This window comes from Hylaeus volcanicus, chromosome 2, assembly GCF_026283585.1.
Source record: "Hylaeus volcanicus isolate JK05 chromosome 2, UHH_iyHylVolc1.0_haploid, whole genome shotgun sequence".
Lineage (NCBI taxonomy): Eukaryota > Metazoa > Arthropoda > Insecta > Hymenoptera > Colletidae > Hylaeus > Hylaeus volcanicus.
The window spans coordinates 29,632,384-29,649,458 of NC_071977.1; the positions used below are offsets into that span (position 1 = coordinate 29,632,384).

The 17,075-nt window shown below is 46.2% G+C and overlaps 1 protein-coding gene across 1 annotated transcript in view; it reads right to left on the minus strand.

The window, feature by feature from the left end:
* LOC128885241 (frequenin-1) overlaps window positions 1–16,775 on the minus strand; it is a 40,731-nt gene extending 23,956 nt beyond the window's left edge. The window contains exons 1-2 of the mRNA XM_054139182.1: window positions 16,079–16,775; window positions 11,578–12,163 (exon numbers count right to left, since the gene is read on the minus strand). Of these exons, the coding sequence (XP_053995157.1) occupies window positions 11,578–11,641 (64 nt within the window). The 5' untranslated portion in view covers window positions 11,642–12,163; window positions 16,079–16,775. The remainder of the gene's footprint in view (window positions 1–11,577; window positions 12,164–16,078) is intronic.
* Window positions 16,776–17,075: the final 300 nt, after the last annotated feature.

The following is a 17,075-nucleotide window of genomic DNA, read 5'->3' on the forward strand; positions in this document are numbered from 1 at the left end:
CGTCCGAGGATCGGTGAACTAACTGCTCCTAACTAGCGATAACGAGCTCTCCCTTCGTTATTCGATTTATCGAGGCGAACACCGAAAGCCTCCGATCGATTAGTGTCTTCCATCGTATCGACGTTCGTTCTTTGATATTTTCTTACCGACGAAGTCACGCGCAACAACATCGAGGGATTAATCCTTATCCGCGGCAACAGTGGCTCGATCGACAATTAGCAGCGTTGGACGACAGAATTATTGGATTTCCCTTTGAACGTTCAATCGATGTAAACGTTATTACCTCGGGTCGGAATACTAAGAGGGATTAAACGCTACGGAGGAATTAAATGCATTCCCTTTGCGTATGTTGTTGGTCGTTATCGAAATATCGATCTGCTGCGAAATATGCCCGGCCATTTCAACATTAAATTTGCACATCGATACGCGTCGCTCGGGAATCTGTTTTGCAACGGTGCACCGTCATATCCCTGCATGAATCGTTAACAGTTTTGTGCCTCTGTGATGCAACGTGCATGCGCGAACTTTACCATTATCCATTTTAACGAAACGTTTAAACGAACTTTAAAATGCAATTTCGTCGAGATCCCGACGAACTGTTGGAAATCGCGGAGGGAATTTGTTTTTTTCGGAAAATTCTCTTTTATCTTCGATTCGAGGAGGATCGAGTTAGATACGTGGTTGGCGAGAATTTAATCCGCTCGGAACGCAACCGTAACGAAATTTTATTTGACCGAGTTCGGAGGAGTAACACGAGATCGCGAAGTTGATCGTTCAAAGCGGTTAATTTAAACGAGAGGCGGTGGTTTCGGGTCATAAATGGGGCAAATTTATTTCGACCGGCTCGCAGCAACCGCTATGAGGGGTGGGAGGAGGAGGAAGGGTTGAAAAGATAAACGAAACGTAGAAGTCGGTCACGAATTGAACGCGATTGAGAAACACTGGTTTAAGGGACGGCGTGGCATTTCCAGCGAGTACATACCCTGCGTTCCATCAATCCAACGTTACATCGACAAGTCGTCGTTTATCATTGGCGTTCAGCAGTTAATAGTTACCGTGCCGGTTGCAATGTAACGCGCCCCCGCTACGAGCGCATAGAACGTCGCGATATCATCGATAACGTCGGATGTATCGCTGACAATTAAATTATCTCCATTTTCCACGGTCAGACGCACGCAGCGAAAATCGATCCGATCGAATTCTAGCATATTTAAGCCGACGTCGGATGCCCTCTCTTGATTAACGAGTACCGGTCCGCGCGTGCAACGTAACGGTATAAATTAACCGACAAATGGCTGGGCGTGTAACTCGTGCAACGATTCGTCTGAGCTGGAAGCGAGTTGGCATCGCGTGTTGCTATCGTTGGTCGATACATAAATCGTCGATCCGGTGACGTTGCATCCGCTCAAGACGGTTCTCACGCGTCGTACTTCCTTCCGGTCGCATTTCACCAGTCCAATTACGAGGGCGAAACAGTGTCGGGCAAATTTTAATCAAAGTATCGACCACGCCGGACTCACACATTCGTACGTAATCTCCATAGCAAACCTCCCTTCCAATTTGCGTTCAATGCGATAGATAAACTATGTACAACGAAACGTACCATCATCAACTACGGCAAACACTGCAAATCCCAAAATAAATCCCAGTCGGCTCAAACAGCGGGTCCACCCAGCTGAAATATCTCGAACTCGAATTCTTTTCTCCCGGCCGACGTCACCGATTCGGTAAAAAGCTCTTCTTTTTCCGCTCGGTCGCGTGTCTCCCATTTTGTTTACAAATTCTACGACTGCCAGCCGGCGTGACTTCGTTTTTATATTTTTGTTTACAAGAGGTACGCCGGCAAACGAGCCGCGCGAGCGAGTAAAGGATCCGTCGACGGTATTTTCCGAGAGCAAAGCCGTCAACGAAATAGAGTTGTTTGTCGCGATACCTGTGTCGCGACTCGCGCGAATCTAGGCCGCCCATTTCGACGCAACGACCGCAAACGCAACGTTCCGTTGCTGCGAAAGTAATAAAAATGGCATCCGCGATGGGTCTCGAAATTACTAGGCGGAGAACGAAAACGAACCTTAAAGGAAGGCGCTGCCTTTGCGTACACTCGTTTCCCTTGAGAACCTGTGCCTACGTTTCGACAAAAGTAAATTCCGCGCAAAGTGAACTTCGACGGGTCGACTTAAGGGGCTATCCTGAATTAGGAGGTCTAAAGAGAGCGATTTTTCGTGAATTTTTTTAGAATCGAAAGAAATAAGTAATTCTATCGAACTTTTTATCCTATTTTCATACGTATTTGAATAGTCCGTAGAAATTTTTTCAAGAAATATTCAAATTGAGTCGACCGTGACGCACATTTGTAGAGCACTCGTCGAAGAATCAGCCTCGACACGTGTTTAAGGAAAACGATTCGTCTGTTTGCATAAAAAGCTTTGTCTACTTTGCGTTGCTTAGGATGAGCTTACCGGATAGGCGGGCATAATTTTTAAGTACCACGAGGCGTCAAAGAGATCGCTTTCCTTTGTAGTTCGCGAAACGCGCCCTCGCAAAGGAAACGCTCGCGGAAGACGCGAATCGGAATAGTTTTCTGCGACGACAGCGATAAAAGAAGAACGGTTAACGAGCAAGGATAGAGTTATTGTTTGCGAGCGTTTTCGTTCGCGCCCAAACGTTAGAATCGTAGACATACGAAGATATAGACCTTTGTACGAAGGGTAACTGATAATCAGTGATCAATCTCTTTTTTCTAAAAATTGAAACCAGTATTAACCATTTTGTAACATTATTTCGGTTATTTGATATATTCTTGTTATTATTATGCACATACAAGAATATGACCAAAATAGTGTTACAGAATGGTTAATATTAGTTTCAATTTTTAGAAAACAATACAGATTGAAAATCAGTGATTGTAATATGCAACTACGAAAAGCCGAACATACCCGAGCGATTACGAAAGTGGTCGAAGTCGGCTACATTCCCCCTCGCCGCGATTTTCAGTCGCCCCTCGTACAAAGGCTCGGTCTATATTTTCATATGTCTATGGTTGGAACGCGTCGTTCGTTCGTACCCGAAAAATTTGCTTCGCGTATGAATATCGGGCATCGTTTGGAATACCTAATTTCAACTCGCGGCAATAAATAAAAAAAGTTTGTCCGTCTGGTCGAATGGGTACACCTCCCCGAGCGAATATCACCGCGGTCGAGTACGACTCGGGGCGAGAGCGAGCGCGCAAAGCGCAGACTCGAAGCTCCTCGAAGGGTAAACTTCCGGTTAACAAGAATTAGCATTCCCTGGCGTTAATTTCCATGCTCGTAATTGCATTACGAAGTTCGAAGGCGGAGGGAAGCTGAGATCCAGGTCGGCATTAGACGCGTCGGCCAGGAAACCGGATGCGGTCGTTCGCTCGCACGTGACACGGAGCTTTGTTCGACCCGGGTAAATTTACGAACCGGCTCGGGTCTCGCTACCGTCCCGCTCTTACGGAAGGAATTATGCCAGTCGCGTTCGCCGCGAGAAATAAATCACACCCACCGTCCGGAGATTTCACGTGACATTACTTTACTCGATGCGTTCCCCCCGCGACTGTACACCTCTCCCGCGGAACTTTACGCTCTCGACTGCAGCCTGCTTGACGATTAGTCAAGCTCCAACGTGGAAAATACACCAGCTGACGGTTTTCCATCGCTTCACGCCGAGCAACGCCTTTTCCTCGCGACGTGACCGAAATGCTTCATCCTGTAAGCGAGGTAAGTGAAGCAAGTGAAGCCTTTTCCTTTAAAGTCGGTGCCCCCTCTGGCCGTGCGAATCGACAGGTATATTTAACTTTTTCAGACTGCGCGCGCGCATTTACTTTTCAACGCTTGAAATTAGGTAAAAAAATAAAAGCATCGCGTTCCATCCAAGTATCGCTCGCGAACTCGTCGATAGCTTTCTGCAAATGGTCGGTTAACGGCACGAAAATTCAGCGCTCAATGGGTCGAGTTTCCACTTCGGCGAGAAGGCCCGTTGGGAAATGGCGAGAAAAGGCAGCTACGATTAGGCGAATTCCAAGAAAGCCTCTGCTAGCCACGCCGCGAGGAACGGTAATATTCCACGAAATCCACTTGTCGACGTCGAGACAGTCGACTTTCGAGTACAGGATTTGTCTTTTCGAGAAATTTATTCGACTCCTGGACTTTATTCGATTCCTGGACTGTTCGTAGGGAAACGACGAAGAGGAAACGTATAAGGTCGAAGAAAATTCACGTGGAAATTTCAAAGTAGAGGACTAAGAGGACTATCGATTTCGCGAGATCGGAAAAGCGACGCTCCCCTTTAAAGCGAGGAACTCGCGCTCGGTCTAATCGAAAGATCGTTGTCGCTACGAGAAGCTCGATCGTCGATAGTGCCGAAAGTCTGATTGCTCGGCTCAATTAAAATCCATTAACCGAATCGCGCGACGATAAATCGTTTCTGTCGAACATTCGAAACACGTCCGAGCCATATTTCTCGTTCGGCCCGTTCCTCGATTACGACTTGTCCGCCGCTCGTTATTTCGCCTATCGGATATTTGATTTTCTTAGGAGTAATTGCCATCTTCCTTCGAGTCAATCTAGGCGCATCCAGCGGCGAGCAAAAACGCGAACGCCCGACTCCGATCTCTGGAACCTCGTTATCGTCTCGTAAATACTCGTTATTACAGATGAGCGACAGACTCTGTCGGACAGAGTCGTGTGGCTTCGAACGAACCAAGTAACTGGGGCAACAGGTAACATTTTATCTGAAACGATAATCTATATCGTCAAAGTATCGAAACCGACCTTATCTCGATGCCCGAAATACCTACCATTCTCCCTGACGATTGTCATTATAATTAGATACGATTTCGTGACTTCCAGAAGTTCGGATCGGGTTCCGAACCGCACGAACCGCGAGGAAGGATTTCGAAGGAAAAGTTGAAATCGCTTCTCCCTTTATTCGAACATTGCGTGCCGCGATATCCTCGAAATGAAAGAATCTCGATCAATTTTAAGGGTCTCTTCGAAAGACTTTGGAAATGTTTCCAAAAAGATTCCTCGTCCGCGAGCTTCTCTCGGTTGCTATCTTACTCTCGGAAACCGAAAGAGAACAAACACGCTAAGGACCGCGTTTGTTGAAGTTTTCACGATCCAGCGAGAATCGAGAAAAGTAGCTTCTCGGTCGAAATTCTGCTGAATTTTTCTTCGAGATCAAACAATTACCATGCGGTAGCTGGCTACTCGCGAGCCATTCCGACTACGGAAGCGCAGAGAGGATCGGTCGGCGAACGTTTCCGCGTGTCGGTGCGCGCACTCGCTTAATAGGAACGCAGCATAATGAGAAAACGAAATTCCAGCGAGGCTGGTGTGCTCGAGCCGGGGAAAGATACGCGGCAACTGGCGCGAGGAACTCGTACGAATTTTGAGAATCGTTGGGAAATAGAGCGGAAATATTTTTAAAGCTCGTGCAGCGACAGGATTCACGTTCTGCGAATCTTCGCCGAATCCCCGGAGCCCGGGAACCTCTATTATTAGTATATATCGCGGAGTCGAATCAAACATTTCGTTTCCGGTTTCACGAAATATTTCTCGCTCGTTTCGAAACCTTGAAAAAAATGTTTCAACGCGAATCGAATTAACGAAAGGGAGACTCGTGCTCGTAGAGTCGTGCAAATCTCGGCAAACGAGCCGAACGTTAAAGGGTCTGCCGAATAATTTGCGAATCGGATCCGGGAAATTCGTCGCGGTGCTTAAAATGTCGGCAATTAGAATTTACGATGGCTCTCGATACGTCGATGGCTCGTAACCATTGTAGAGCCCTGTTCATCGGGGACATCTTGCCGCGATGCGTTGAAAATCCGTTGTTTCGCGCTGATTATCGCGCCGCTGTTAATTTAGTACAGTTCGAAAGGCAATAAATTGATCGACGACACTAGACATCCTACGCTGTTCGTATGGTTGAGGTCACTCCATAAATTCGTGCGTATTTACACGAGTCGTTGAAGCCCTAAATTATCCGGAACGTTAACGGCGGACTAGGGCGCGGAGAAGCTTGACTCGTTTCACTGAACTTAACGTACGGTTGGTCGCGTTAAAGTGGTCCTCTGCTCTAGAACCTTAAAAAAAACGGCGCTTCTCTCTCGATTGTTCGCTCGAACGCTATAAAACTCTTTCGGTAACTTCAGCGATATTCATTTTCGTTTTACCGTTTAACGCCTGCGTTAGATTAAATTTGCAAACGCAAATTTATTCGTCGCTGTAAAAGGAACGACGTAAGGAAACGATTATTGCGGGCACTTGAACGCGTCTCGGAGGATCCACCGAGAACCTAAAAATGGGTAGAAAATTAAAATATTTACAACGCGGGACGATACTCGATTTGGAACGCGACCTCGTCTAACTTCGATCAATCTATCTTACACCGAAGTCGACGAGGAACCTGGAAATGCGCTCGAGCGGATCACTTTCCCCCCGATATCTTCTTTCGATGACGGTGTCGATAAACACGTCCGCCGTAAGGATGTCTCGCGTGTCTAACACTTTTGACAGAAGCCGTGTTTCGAGTAATCGCGACGGAGCGCGGAAATGCTCGCGATAGGATCCGAGTGGAAAGAATGACAAAGGGATTGCCGCAAGAGCCGTCGCGATTGAAAAGGTTTTCGCATAAAATGGCAGAGTTCGTAGACGCGTGACAGACTGATCGAAGCGTGGAAAGGCATCGGGATCGATCGTCCCGCCTCCGTGCGTGACGTTTCGCCGATGGAACGGACTCTTCCTACGTCCGGCAAGCCGAATCGAATGAATAATAAGCGAAATCGTGGCTCGACACTGACCATGGACGACTAAAAAAGAACGCGCTCCTTATAGCCAGACAGAGTCCAAGAAAGAGCAAATATTCCAGGACGTATTTAGAAGTTTTCTACTTCATATTGTATATATCGTACATTATATAAAACTCGGAGGACGAGGTTCTCGATCGAGAACGTACACTGTAGGACATGTTAAGAAAAATCACTAAATTGTTCCACGAATATTCGTTACAAACCACCACGATAACGCAGCATTAATCAAGCGAGCACGAACGCGAATGTCTCTCTAATCTCGTCTCGTACTACTCGGATCGGTAACGTTTTTATCAGTTCCTTTCTGTCCGCGCTTTGAAACGTTGCGACAGGTAATTTGTTCCACGTAAGATTTCCTCGCGATAACTCGTCGAGTTCGTAAACAGACATCGATTCAAACTAATTGAAAGTATTTGTAAAATAATTCAAACTGTACACGTAACCCGCTAGAGACCAGAGTGTAAAGACAATCGATCTTCAGGCGTCGCGTCGTGTAAAATTGAGACTTGCACTTCAATTTCCGTAATAAAAGCTGTTTGGGCTGTTCAGTTCTGACGCAAGAAACTCCACTTAAATAAATATCGTAAAGAAGAATCATGAAACTTCGATTGTCTGAACCCATTGCTTGTTCTCGCGATCGTATCTTCCAAACTCGGATCATTACTTTTCACCGCGGAGCCTTTTATTGTCTCGAAAACAGAACCAAAACAATCACGATCATCGCTTCTCGCCTTCGTACCTTTCCACACGTATAGAACCAGCCAAACCAAGGCCAGAACTTTTCGCTCTCGGACTCTTGATCGTCTAGAAAAGAGAATCGGAAAACTTGGACAACCCAAGCCACTCGCGAAAACCGCAATCATCGTAAATCGTTACGATCGACTACATAAAATAAAAATGCAAATTCCAGTAAAGGATTAACGCGTTGTTCGCCTCTCGAGATACCTATTCCATCGAAGGTCAGCGTTTGTAACGTCGCCCGCGCGAAAAGAAACAATTACGCATTGCTATATTTTTCTGGGCCAACGGTATCGATTTTTGCAGCGTCGCTGTAAAAGGTTCGCCATCTTTTCGGAGATAAGGCTCCTCGCGAAATGATGCCGCTGCCTAAAATCCGAACGGTATACACACCCTAGAAAGGGTTTCTCTCGCGTACAATTCTTAAACGATCCCTCTCGTCTTCGTATTCGGAGACTCCCGAGAGAACGAGGCCTTCGACGGGTGTTCGAGGTTACGTCGATCGCGGCATCGTTGCTTTACTTTGCCTACAAACACTCGGACAGAAGGCAGTTTCTAACCACGTAATATTTTGCCTTGCCAGTTGCGTCAACTTTTAACGACGCGTCGATTAAAGCGGGGTTAAGGAAGGTTTCTAGGAAGAATGGAGGTGTTTCGAACAAGTACCGAACGAGGCCAGCGTAGCGTACACGTTGCCTCGCGGAGTTGGATAATAAGAGGCATTGTTTCGCGTAATAAGAAAGCTTTATGGCACGGTAGTCCAGTGCTTCCCAACAGGTGTCACGCGGTACTCTGGTTCACCTTGACGAGGGTTTCGGTGTGCCCCGAAAAATTTGTAATTGAAAATAAAACGTAAAATTACGATCACGTCGACTCGCGTTTATTCGAACAAAACTTTTGGTAATATAGAACATTGCGTCCTACCTTTGTCGATGTCGCGTTACGAAATCTCATCTGCTATATCGAGTAATTAATATTTACGCTTAAAGTACTTCGTACGAACGTGTCGAAGTTAAAATGGTCTTGAAATGGCTGGGAAGCACTGCTCTAGGGCACCGTATTCGCCTCGTAAACGTTCAGGGTGTACGCGTGCAACTCGACGCCAAGCTGCCGCCAGGTTGCGTCTAGTGTTTTCCATTCGAGAAGACGATTAAGTCATTCGCGAGAGCAGTTTTTAGCGTGTGCACCGCCAGTGAAATTGCAGCAGCCGTTGTTAGGACGTAATTTCACCCGCGAATTGCATCGATTGCGTCTTTTCTTGTCCGTGGGCGCGTATATTTCCGGCGAATCGAATTTCCCTCGCAAAAACTCTGAACAGACCGCGAGGCAAATTTTTATATCGACGTTTCGACGATTTAGCTCTGCCGTCGAAACTCTCGCGTTCGGCGAGAATTCGTTGGAAATTTGAACCGATTCGAAACCGCTTTTTTGTTGGATTCCTGTGTCATCGACCTGTTCGATTCGAGACAAATTCTCGACCGTGACATTCGACGGAATCGAATAAGGTTCCCTATATTTTTCGCGGAGCGCGTATTAGCCCAAATTTCCGATACATTTTGAAGCGACGCGTCCGCGTTTCCGCTCCGTTTATAAGAAAGCTCCTTCGAAAAGAATCGGAAGTCATCGGAGGAGAAATGCGATCGAAAAGATCCGGGACGTAAATAATTCCGAATGAAAGCGTAAGAGAGATTAGGGTTTGGCGCGGAGGAAGATTTTCCACGTAGGAACGACTCATTGGCTGGTAGTTCTGAAATCGGATTGCTTAAAAATATCTGGACCGGAAACTATTCGCAATTTTCGGAACGGTGGCGCGGACAGGTCAGTCGGAAGAATCTTCGTGGAATAAAACGTATATACGTAGGTATATACGTGTCTTGAAGAATCGCCGAAAGGACGGTTCGACGAGAAGGTCTTCTTCCTTCAACGAATTACCCTCGAGGGTAATTTCCTTCTGCTTGGCAAGCTTCTACGGGTACCTTTTTATCCCCTCCTTTATTTCTGGTAGAACGCTTTTCCGTCCAAATCTCTACACCGCTATCTTGACACCGTTATTGGATCAAAAACACAAGTAATTAGAACGAACTGTTATACACTCACAGTAAACATTTTCCCTTACTCGCTAAATAATTCAGAACATAGATGTTCTCCATTGTTCCCTTTACTTTCCTAAATCCCGTTTGCCACTCCCCTAACACCCCTTTATCCTCTGCCTCCTTCTCTATCCTACCTGTTAATATCGCCGCATACACCTTGTACATATTTTCCCTCACTCGTTCCTGACCTGTTCCAAATTTTTGCTTTAACCGAAACAACAACTTTCGCCATTACTCGTTCCCGACTCTTCGGCTCCCAAAGTCTCATTCTTTTCCGTATTTTTTTTTGTTTCCTTATCCACGAAGATATTTAGCAGTTTTAAGAGAACCACTCCGTTGACGCGTTGTTGTAGAAACGCTGGCCAAATACCGACGTACCCTATTCGATCGATAATACACGGTAGAGCTATCCGAAACTGTAACGCCACGATTAACCGATACCCGTGCGTCAACGTTTACATAAATAATCAATCGCGAGATTCGACGCCGCGCCGTTGAAAGTTTCAACGGGGGGGAAAGAAAACTAGATAAGTGGCGACCGAGGAATCGAGTTCCGCTATAAAATACCAGGTGATGACGACAGACGTGCGACAGGTGTACGGTCGTTGATAGTGCAACAACCCCGGCATAACGAGAACAATGCTGAACCGAAGGGTACAGGCGCGACGTTGCGAGTGGGCGAAGCAGTTTCTCGGAAATTTATGGAAATCGCGATAATGAGGAACACGCGGCTCTATTTGAACAACGAGGCCTGATATCTCTGCATTTGCGCGTTTATGCGCGACGTTCGACGCGCAGTTATTAAGGTTGGGACAATTCGAATACCGTATTATCGGTATGCTTGACCGCTATCCGAATGTTACGGATAAAATTCGAATGCCACCGTTGGAACGTTACGAACATTGTTACGTGTGTAACAACGTGCGAGATACGTACGAAACTTACATTTACCCTACGTAAAATCTTCAATCTGCTAACCTATGCAGGGAGCGCAAAAAGGCCGACGATTACTCGGATTATTTCATAGCGCGAACACGGGATTAATTAACCGTGGAAGCGTTTCTCGTTGAGACCATACGACCATGATTTGCTAACGAACCCATCCGATGCGGGCTCTGAAAAATTCCAAAGCGTATTTTCGCCTCTGAAATGGAAAAGACGGCTAGAGAGAGTTTCCCACGTCCAATAGATTTCATGTTAAATAGCAAACGAGAAGTCTGTCGTCGACCCACTCTCGTTTCTCAGAGGTCAAGTTTTTTTAAGCGGATCTAGAGCAAAGAATAAACGATATTTCGATCGGATTTATCGATCACCTTCGAAGATGTAACTCGAACGCGAATATAAATCACGCAACTCGACGATAGAAAAACCATCGCTGCTCGACCCTTCGTTCGTAAAATATCGATTTTCCCTTGTTCGACCGAACAGGTGCTCCAAGCCTGTTGTACAAATTAGAATGGCGATAAGCGTCTCTTTCCGTGATTTAATAACCTTAAGAGCATGAAAAAGACTTCGCAAATCGTGAAACCGATATTTCGCGTTTCTCGTTAAACAAGCTGCCGTTTACTCGTCTCACCGAACCAAGCGAAAATGGAAGCGCGTATGTATTATGCGGTAAGAATGGTTACGTGTCTCTAGAGGAAAAGCTGCTGATTGTACGCAAGTTAACGTAAAGGAAAATCAGTGACACGGAAACTACTCACTCGAACGTTTTATACGAGCTTTGCTCTGAAATCCATCGAGGAATTTTATTCTCGACCACGGCAAATATTCTTCGAGTCCGAGGTATCTCCATGACTCGGACGCCTACTCTTCGTAGAACAAGATTCGTTTGAAAATAAAGCAGCGCGATTTCACGCATCGACGCGATAAAAGCGAGATCGAGACGAAGGGGATAGTAATGGTACTCACAATACGTCGTGCTCATGAGTCGATCGATGGTATCCTGCTTCAGTTTGCTATTCTTCTTGCCCATGTTTCTCGAGAGAGTCCTCTTTCTTCGGCACGAGCGACTGTATCACTTTATCGCTCGTCCCTGGTCGATTCTTTTTCTCGGGCTTCGAACAGAGTCTCACCGTTCGGCCCGCATCTTTGGCGATTCGCGGATTTCAGCTGGCGAATTACCGATCGAGATCACAGGAATCGATGCTGTACGTTTCGAACTTTAAGTGGTGATTCGATTAATCCAGATCTGGACACGCGGAAGGTCAAAGGAGACGGAGAATCGATCCGTGAAATCCGAGTTCCGTGCCGCACGCACCAAAGAGGCTCTCGACTTTCCTCGCTAGCTGTTGCGGTTTCACGGGAAAACGGTTCCTCGACTTTTTCTCAAGGTTTCGAGGGCTTTCTCCACGGCGACTTTCCTTCCGCTAACTTCTTCGTACTCCACGACGAAGCTCTTCGAAGAGTCGGGGGGTGATCTATCGAATTTAGATCGGTCGCGAAGCGGATCGGTTCGTCCGAAGATCTCGGGCATCAGTCCATCCTCGATTGGCGGCTGGAAAAGTTTGTTTCGTCTCGTCGTAAACAGGAATTCGTTTCGATTCAGAGCCAGATTCAATTTCTATCCCGCCACTTCGAAGCGTAGTCGCGAACCGCGAGGGATTCGTCCGAATTCGATCGATTCGTTTCGAAAGCAAGAAAATTCGATCGTGAGAAAACGTAGAAGAGGTCGCGACCGAAATAGCGCGATCCGTTAAAGATTTAAAAGATCGTAACGCGAGGAGAATGATATATACGGGAAAATTGATGGCATCGAAAGTATCCACGGCACCCTTTTCACGGACTATAAATGTCGTCGGACTTATCAAATGAATGTCCACGGCTGCAGTCGCTGATTACATTTTGACGCCACCGTACGAAAGCTGGAACCTCCTTTCAGCGGTGCTACCGTTACGCTTATTCGTCTCGCTATGGTCTGGAAAGTTGCTGCGCCAATGAGACGTAAATGTTAAAAGCGAATATGCCAGAAATCTCTTCTTAGGGGACGACGAATATTCCGACATTATTAATTGCACAGCAGTACCGTGAAATTTAATAACGGTAATTAACAACTGCATACGTAATCGATTGACGGCTCTGGGACCTGAAACGCGTGTCAATTAACCCTTTTCACCTCGAGCAATTTCAATTTAACGCGTCGGTTGGTGTCGGTTGCCGGTATTTTCTTCTAGAAATATATCATCGGCAGATGGAGACCGGCAACGGGGTGCGAATGATTAAAGGAACGCGAGTCGCGAACGTACGGGAACGTTTTTTTTTTTTGAGCTCCTTTGATAAAAAGCACTGCTAAGAATTTCATTTAATGCATCGATGGATTATCTCCGGCCGGCGTGAATGGAAACTAAATCCCAGAAGTCAGATGGCCAGGCCGTTTCGCGGCACGGTCGTGAGAAACGATCGCAAAAAAAGGCAAAGGAACATTTGTCGTTGATAAATGGTCCACCGAAGGGAAACGGCAGGCTGCGAATGAAAGAATCGAGGCGGAAGCCAATTGTTCGAAACTTAAATGCGATCGCCGATTAAACTGCAGAGGAAGACGGTCGAAGGGTGATTTTACGCAATATCGAGAGACTAAAAAGTACAGGTGATTCTTCGAAGGGATCTCACCTTGCTCTATTTTCCTACTATCCTTTTCATTCGAAGCAAACGGTGATAGTAATTCAAGTATCTAATTCAAGTATCTGAATCAAGTTCTAAATCGTTAATATAAAAATGAAAATCATTCGTGACGGAGCATCAACGTCAATTCTCGAGTCGTGCATCGTCAACAAAAATTTCCGGAATTGTATCAGCGGAACGTGATTATTGCCATTCCCTTCTGCCCTACCGTCAGTCTCTCGCTATTAGATTAATCTCTCTGGGAATATAATTGCTTCGTTACTCGTTGAATTATTCACGAACGTTTCACCCGAAAGATAACTAGCTTCGAAATTCCGTAAGGTACAGTCTATAACTGATTTACATCGTCCAACTAATGTCTATTCTAATGTCTAGTCTATTCTATATCGAAACGCGAGTCTCGTAGCCGATTCGCGAACATGCTCCGTCGACGAAAGCGATCGAAAAGGGAAACGTGGCTTTTCTCCACGATGCCGATCAATGCGCCAATTTGTACAACGGAAATTTCAGGATACACGCTGTTCGATCTACGGTTAAAAGCCCAAGCGATCTGCTTAAAAGTAAACGATAAAAGCAACGACCAAATTGAATCGAAATTTTCCATTACTCGATCGAACAACCAAAAGTAAACTTCTACCCGTTCACGTACGGTGAAACAAATGAAATTCCCTCCTGTGACGGTAGTAATTACTTCACCGAGCCCCGTCATCCCAGAAAATAGAACGTAGCGTGTTGCGAATAAAACCGACCCGGCTGAAAGGTCGGTATCTGCGCGTCTTTGGAATTGCCCTAGATGAAAACCGCCGCCATAAGACGGAACCAAAGACTTTTGCTTTCGAGAGGAAGCTGCAAATGTAACTATAGTTCTTAAATAAAGTAAAACTTGTTACAATTCTAAACGCCTGCACGGACTCTCTGCGTTTTGAATTATTCCGAAACCTGGTAAACAGGTGGCAAGGATGTCGCGACTTTAGCGTGAATATTCTCTGAAGGTACGAATGTACTCGAAGTAAACAATTACAAGGTGAAGCGCTGATTGTTCGGCACCGTGCCTATCGGATTATCGGATATTCCGGTCTGTTGGCCAATATCCCCAGAAGTAACCGACTGAGACGCTGTCTGGTCTTGGCAGATCGCTTCGATACGCCGATAACGCGAGTTCTCGAAATTATATCACGAGTTTCGCCGACTCGGCGCATTCTGAACCCGAGTCGATACACATCGATGCAATCAACGGTGGGCTGCGATAACAGAGAAACAAGAGGATATACTGGCAAACTGTTAGGAAGATTTTCGAAACGTGTAACGAGTAGTCCGGAGGATTTTATAGCGAAACTACGTCGGTGTCGTTAGGGGAAGTCTGGAGCGACCTACCCTTCTGAAGCATCGTAGCGAGCCCGCGTCGAGAGTGCTCGACCAAGAGTTTCTTAGACGACGAAACGCAAGGGACGGGTATGTAATTGCCTAGAAGCGCGACTATTTTTCTCGTCCAAAATAGTTCCTCCTATTTTCCTTCGGTGTTTTTTGTACGAGCAACTATATCTCCTAACATCAAGGTCTATTACCATCGTACGCGTACTCGATTTCTAGATTTCTCTCCACTAATTGCCGTACCGTGCGTCGCTTTAAAAGAGTCAGGAACCACTGCGTTACAAGTACAGTTTTCTTGGAACAAGCGAGTCTACGTTTCGGAACGCGTGTTATATCTCGCGCGAAGGATTCCTCTAAGCAAGATTCCCACGGGATATCGAATTTTGTCCCGCACTATACAGGGCCACGGTGGGAGCGCGCAGAGAATAATTACACGCTCGTAACATTCACGTCCACGGATCCAAGGATCGGAGCGACGCGCAAACGAAACCGAATTTTATCGACGAATAAAACCGACGTTTCTCGCGATAAAGGCCGTGTTGGCAGAAATGGGTAATATTCGTATCTGGATAAAAGCGTCGAACAAGAAATAAAGCACAAACGATTAGAATGAAATTTCAACGATTAGAAGTCTATCCTATTATCCGTCCGTTGCGAATAAAGCTCACACGGTGTTTGCGCTTTTCATCTATTATTCGAATAAAATTTCGCGGATGCCTCTAGACATGCCTCCGGTAAACCTCGGTCGCGTATGGGTCGCTTTATAAAAATGCATTCGTGCGGATCGCGAGCAGAGATGAACGAACGTTTATTCGTTTCACAAGCGATGGATCGAAACGCCGCATTTATTCCCGACAGATTTATTTAACTAACAACGAGTCAGGAATTCTTCGATGCAAATTCTTGCTATCTTAATTAATCGGATATCGACAGTCGCGAGTGAAAGGACGAATAGTTTCGCGATCTGCCGTATCTTTCGTTCGTTATCCGAAACTTTTATCTAGATAAGAAAGTTTCCCGTCTCTGTCTATGACCTGGTAAGGAGAACGGGCCGCGTTAAGCGAAATCCCAGCATCTCGGCATCGAGGTCCACTCAAAGTGATCCTGTAAACGTTGCGGTAGCAGAGACGCGCATGCTGTCGGGAGGCAAAAACGCGTCGCGAAGGTGTCGAAGCGAACCGAGCCGAAGAAATCCTGACGAAGCGAAACGAGGCGAGATAACGGTCCGCGGTCGCGATGGTACCCGGTGGCGGAGGCGTTGCAGAGATTTCGGTGGTCGCACGGCACAGAGTCGGGACTGTCCCGTTTCCTGGTGACCGGTCGACGATCGGAACACGCGGATTTCCCTCGCGGTTCGACGTCGGCTCGCGAGACGAGGCCTGAACTTCGAAGCAGCGAGTTTTCATTCATGAATCCTCACCGTCGTCGAGAAACGATCGCTAGAAAACGCGAACCAGTGACGTCATAGCGTCGCGGCGCTTGGCGTCGAACTGGCTCCGCCGAATGGCATTACGTGCCAGTGCGTTGCTATCGGGACGCGCAAGCGCGAGCCATCGCTTCGCTTCGGCCGGAGAATTCTCGATCGTTCCTCTTTCTTTCCCCTCTGAACCCTAGCGCCTTCGCTCTCTCGCCCCCTCTCGTGGTTTTCTCTCACCCCGTGCAACCCCTTCTCGTAACTCCTGCCTAGCACTTGCTTCCTCTCTTCCTACCCCAGATACGGCCCTGCTCTCCGCTTTCGTTCCTCTATCGCGATATCAGTCACCTTCTCTGCTAACCGAATCCTCCAAATACATCGAGCAAATTGATTTCGATTGACCAAAGATAATTTCCACAGGCTGGCCTGGCACTTTCTTCTCGTGCCCCGCGAGTACCTGCCCCCGATCGGTTAAACGGTTAGTCGCAGTCAGGAAAATGAAACTTTCATGAATGGAACATCGATGAAACGGACACTTTCTTGTGTCTTTTTTTCTTTTAGGTAATAATAATTTTTATCAATGAAACGTAAATATATTACAAAGTATGTCTCAAAGAAGCCGCTTGGTTTGCGGTGAGCAAGATTTCTTCGAACTGGTGTACCTGAAAACAAAGATAAAGGTAGATTTGAAGAACATGTTAGACCAACGGGTCCCTGATCGAAGGATTTTTTATTTTCTTATATGCTTTTCTTTCTACTCTCTATTTAATCACTTGATTTCATAATGAAAATTGAACTTCAACTTCGAATGTACGTCACTTCGTTTGAAATTAATTTTTTCCAAAATCCTTCGATCAGGGACCCGTTCTAATATATTCTCCAAATCTACCTTTATTTTTGTTTTCAGGTATACCAGTTCGGAGAAATTCTTGCTCACCCACGCCATCGCCTGTTATGACGAATCGAATTAACCTGTTTTTAAAACAAAAATTCTTTTATGGTT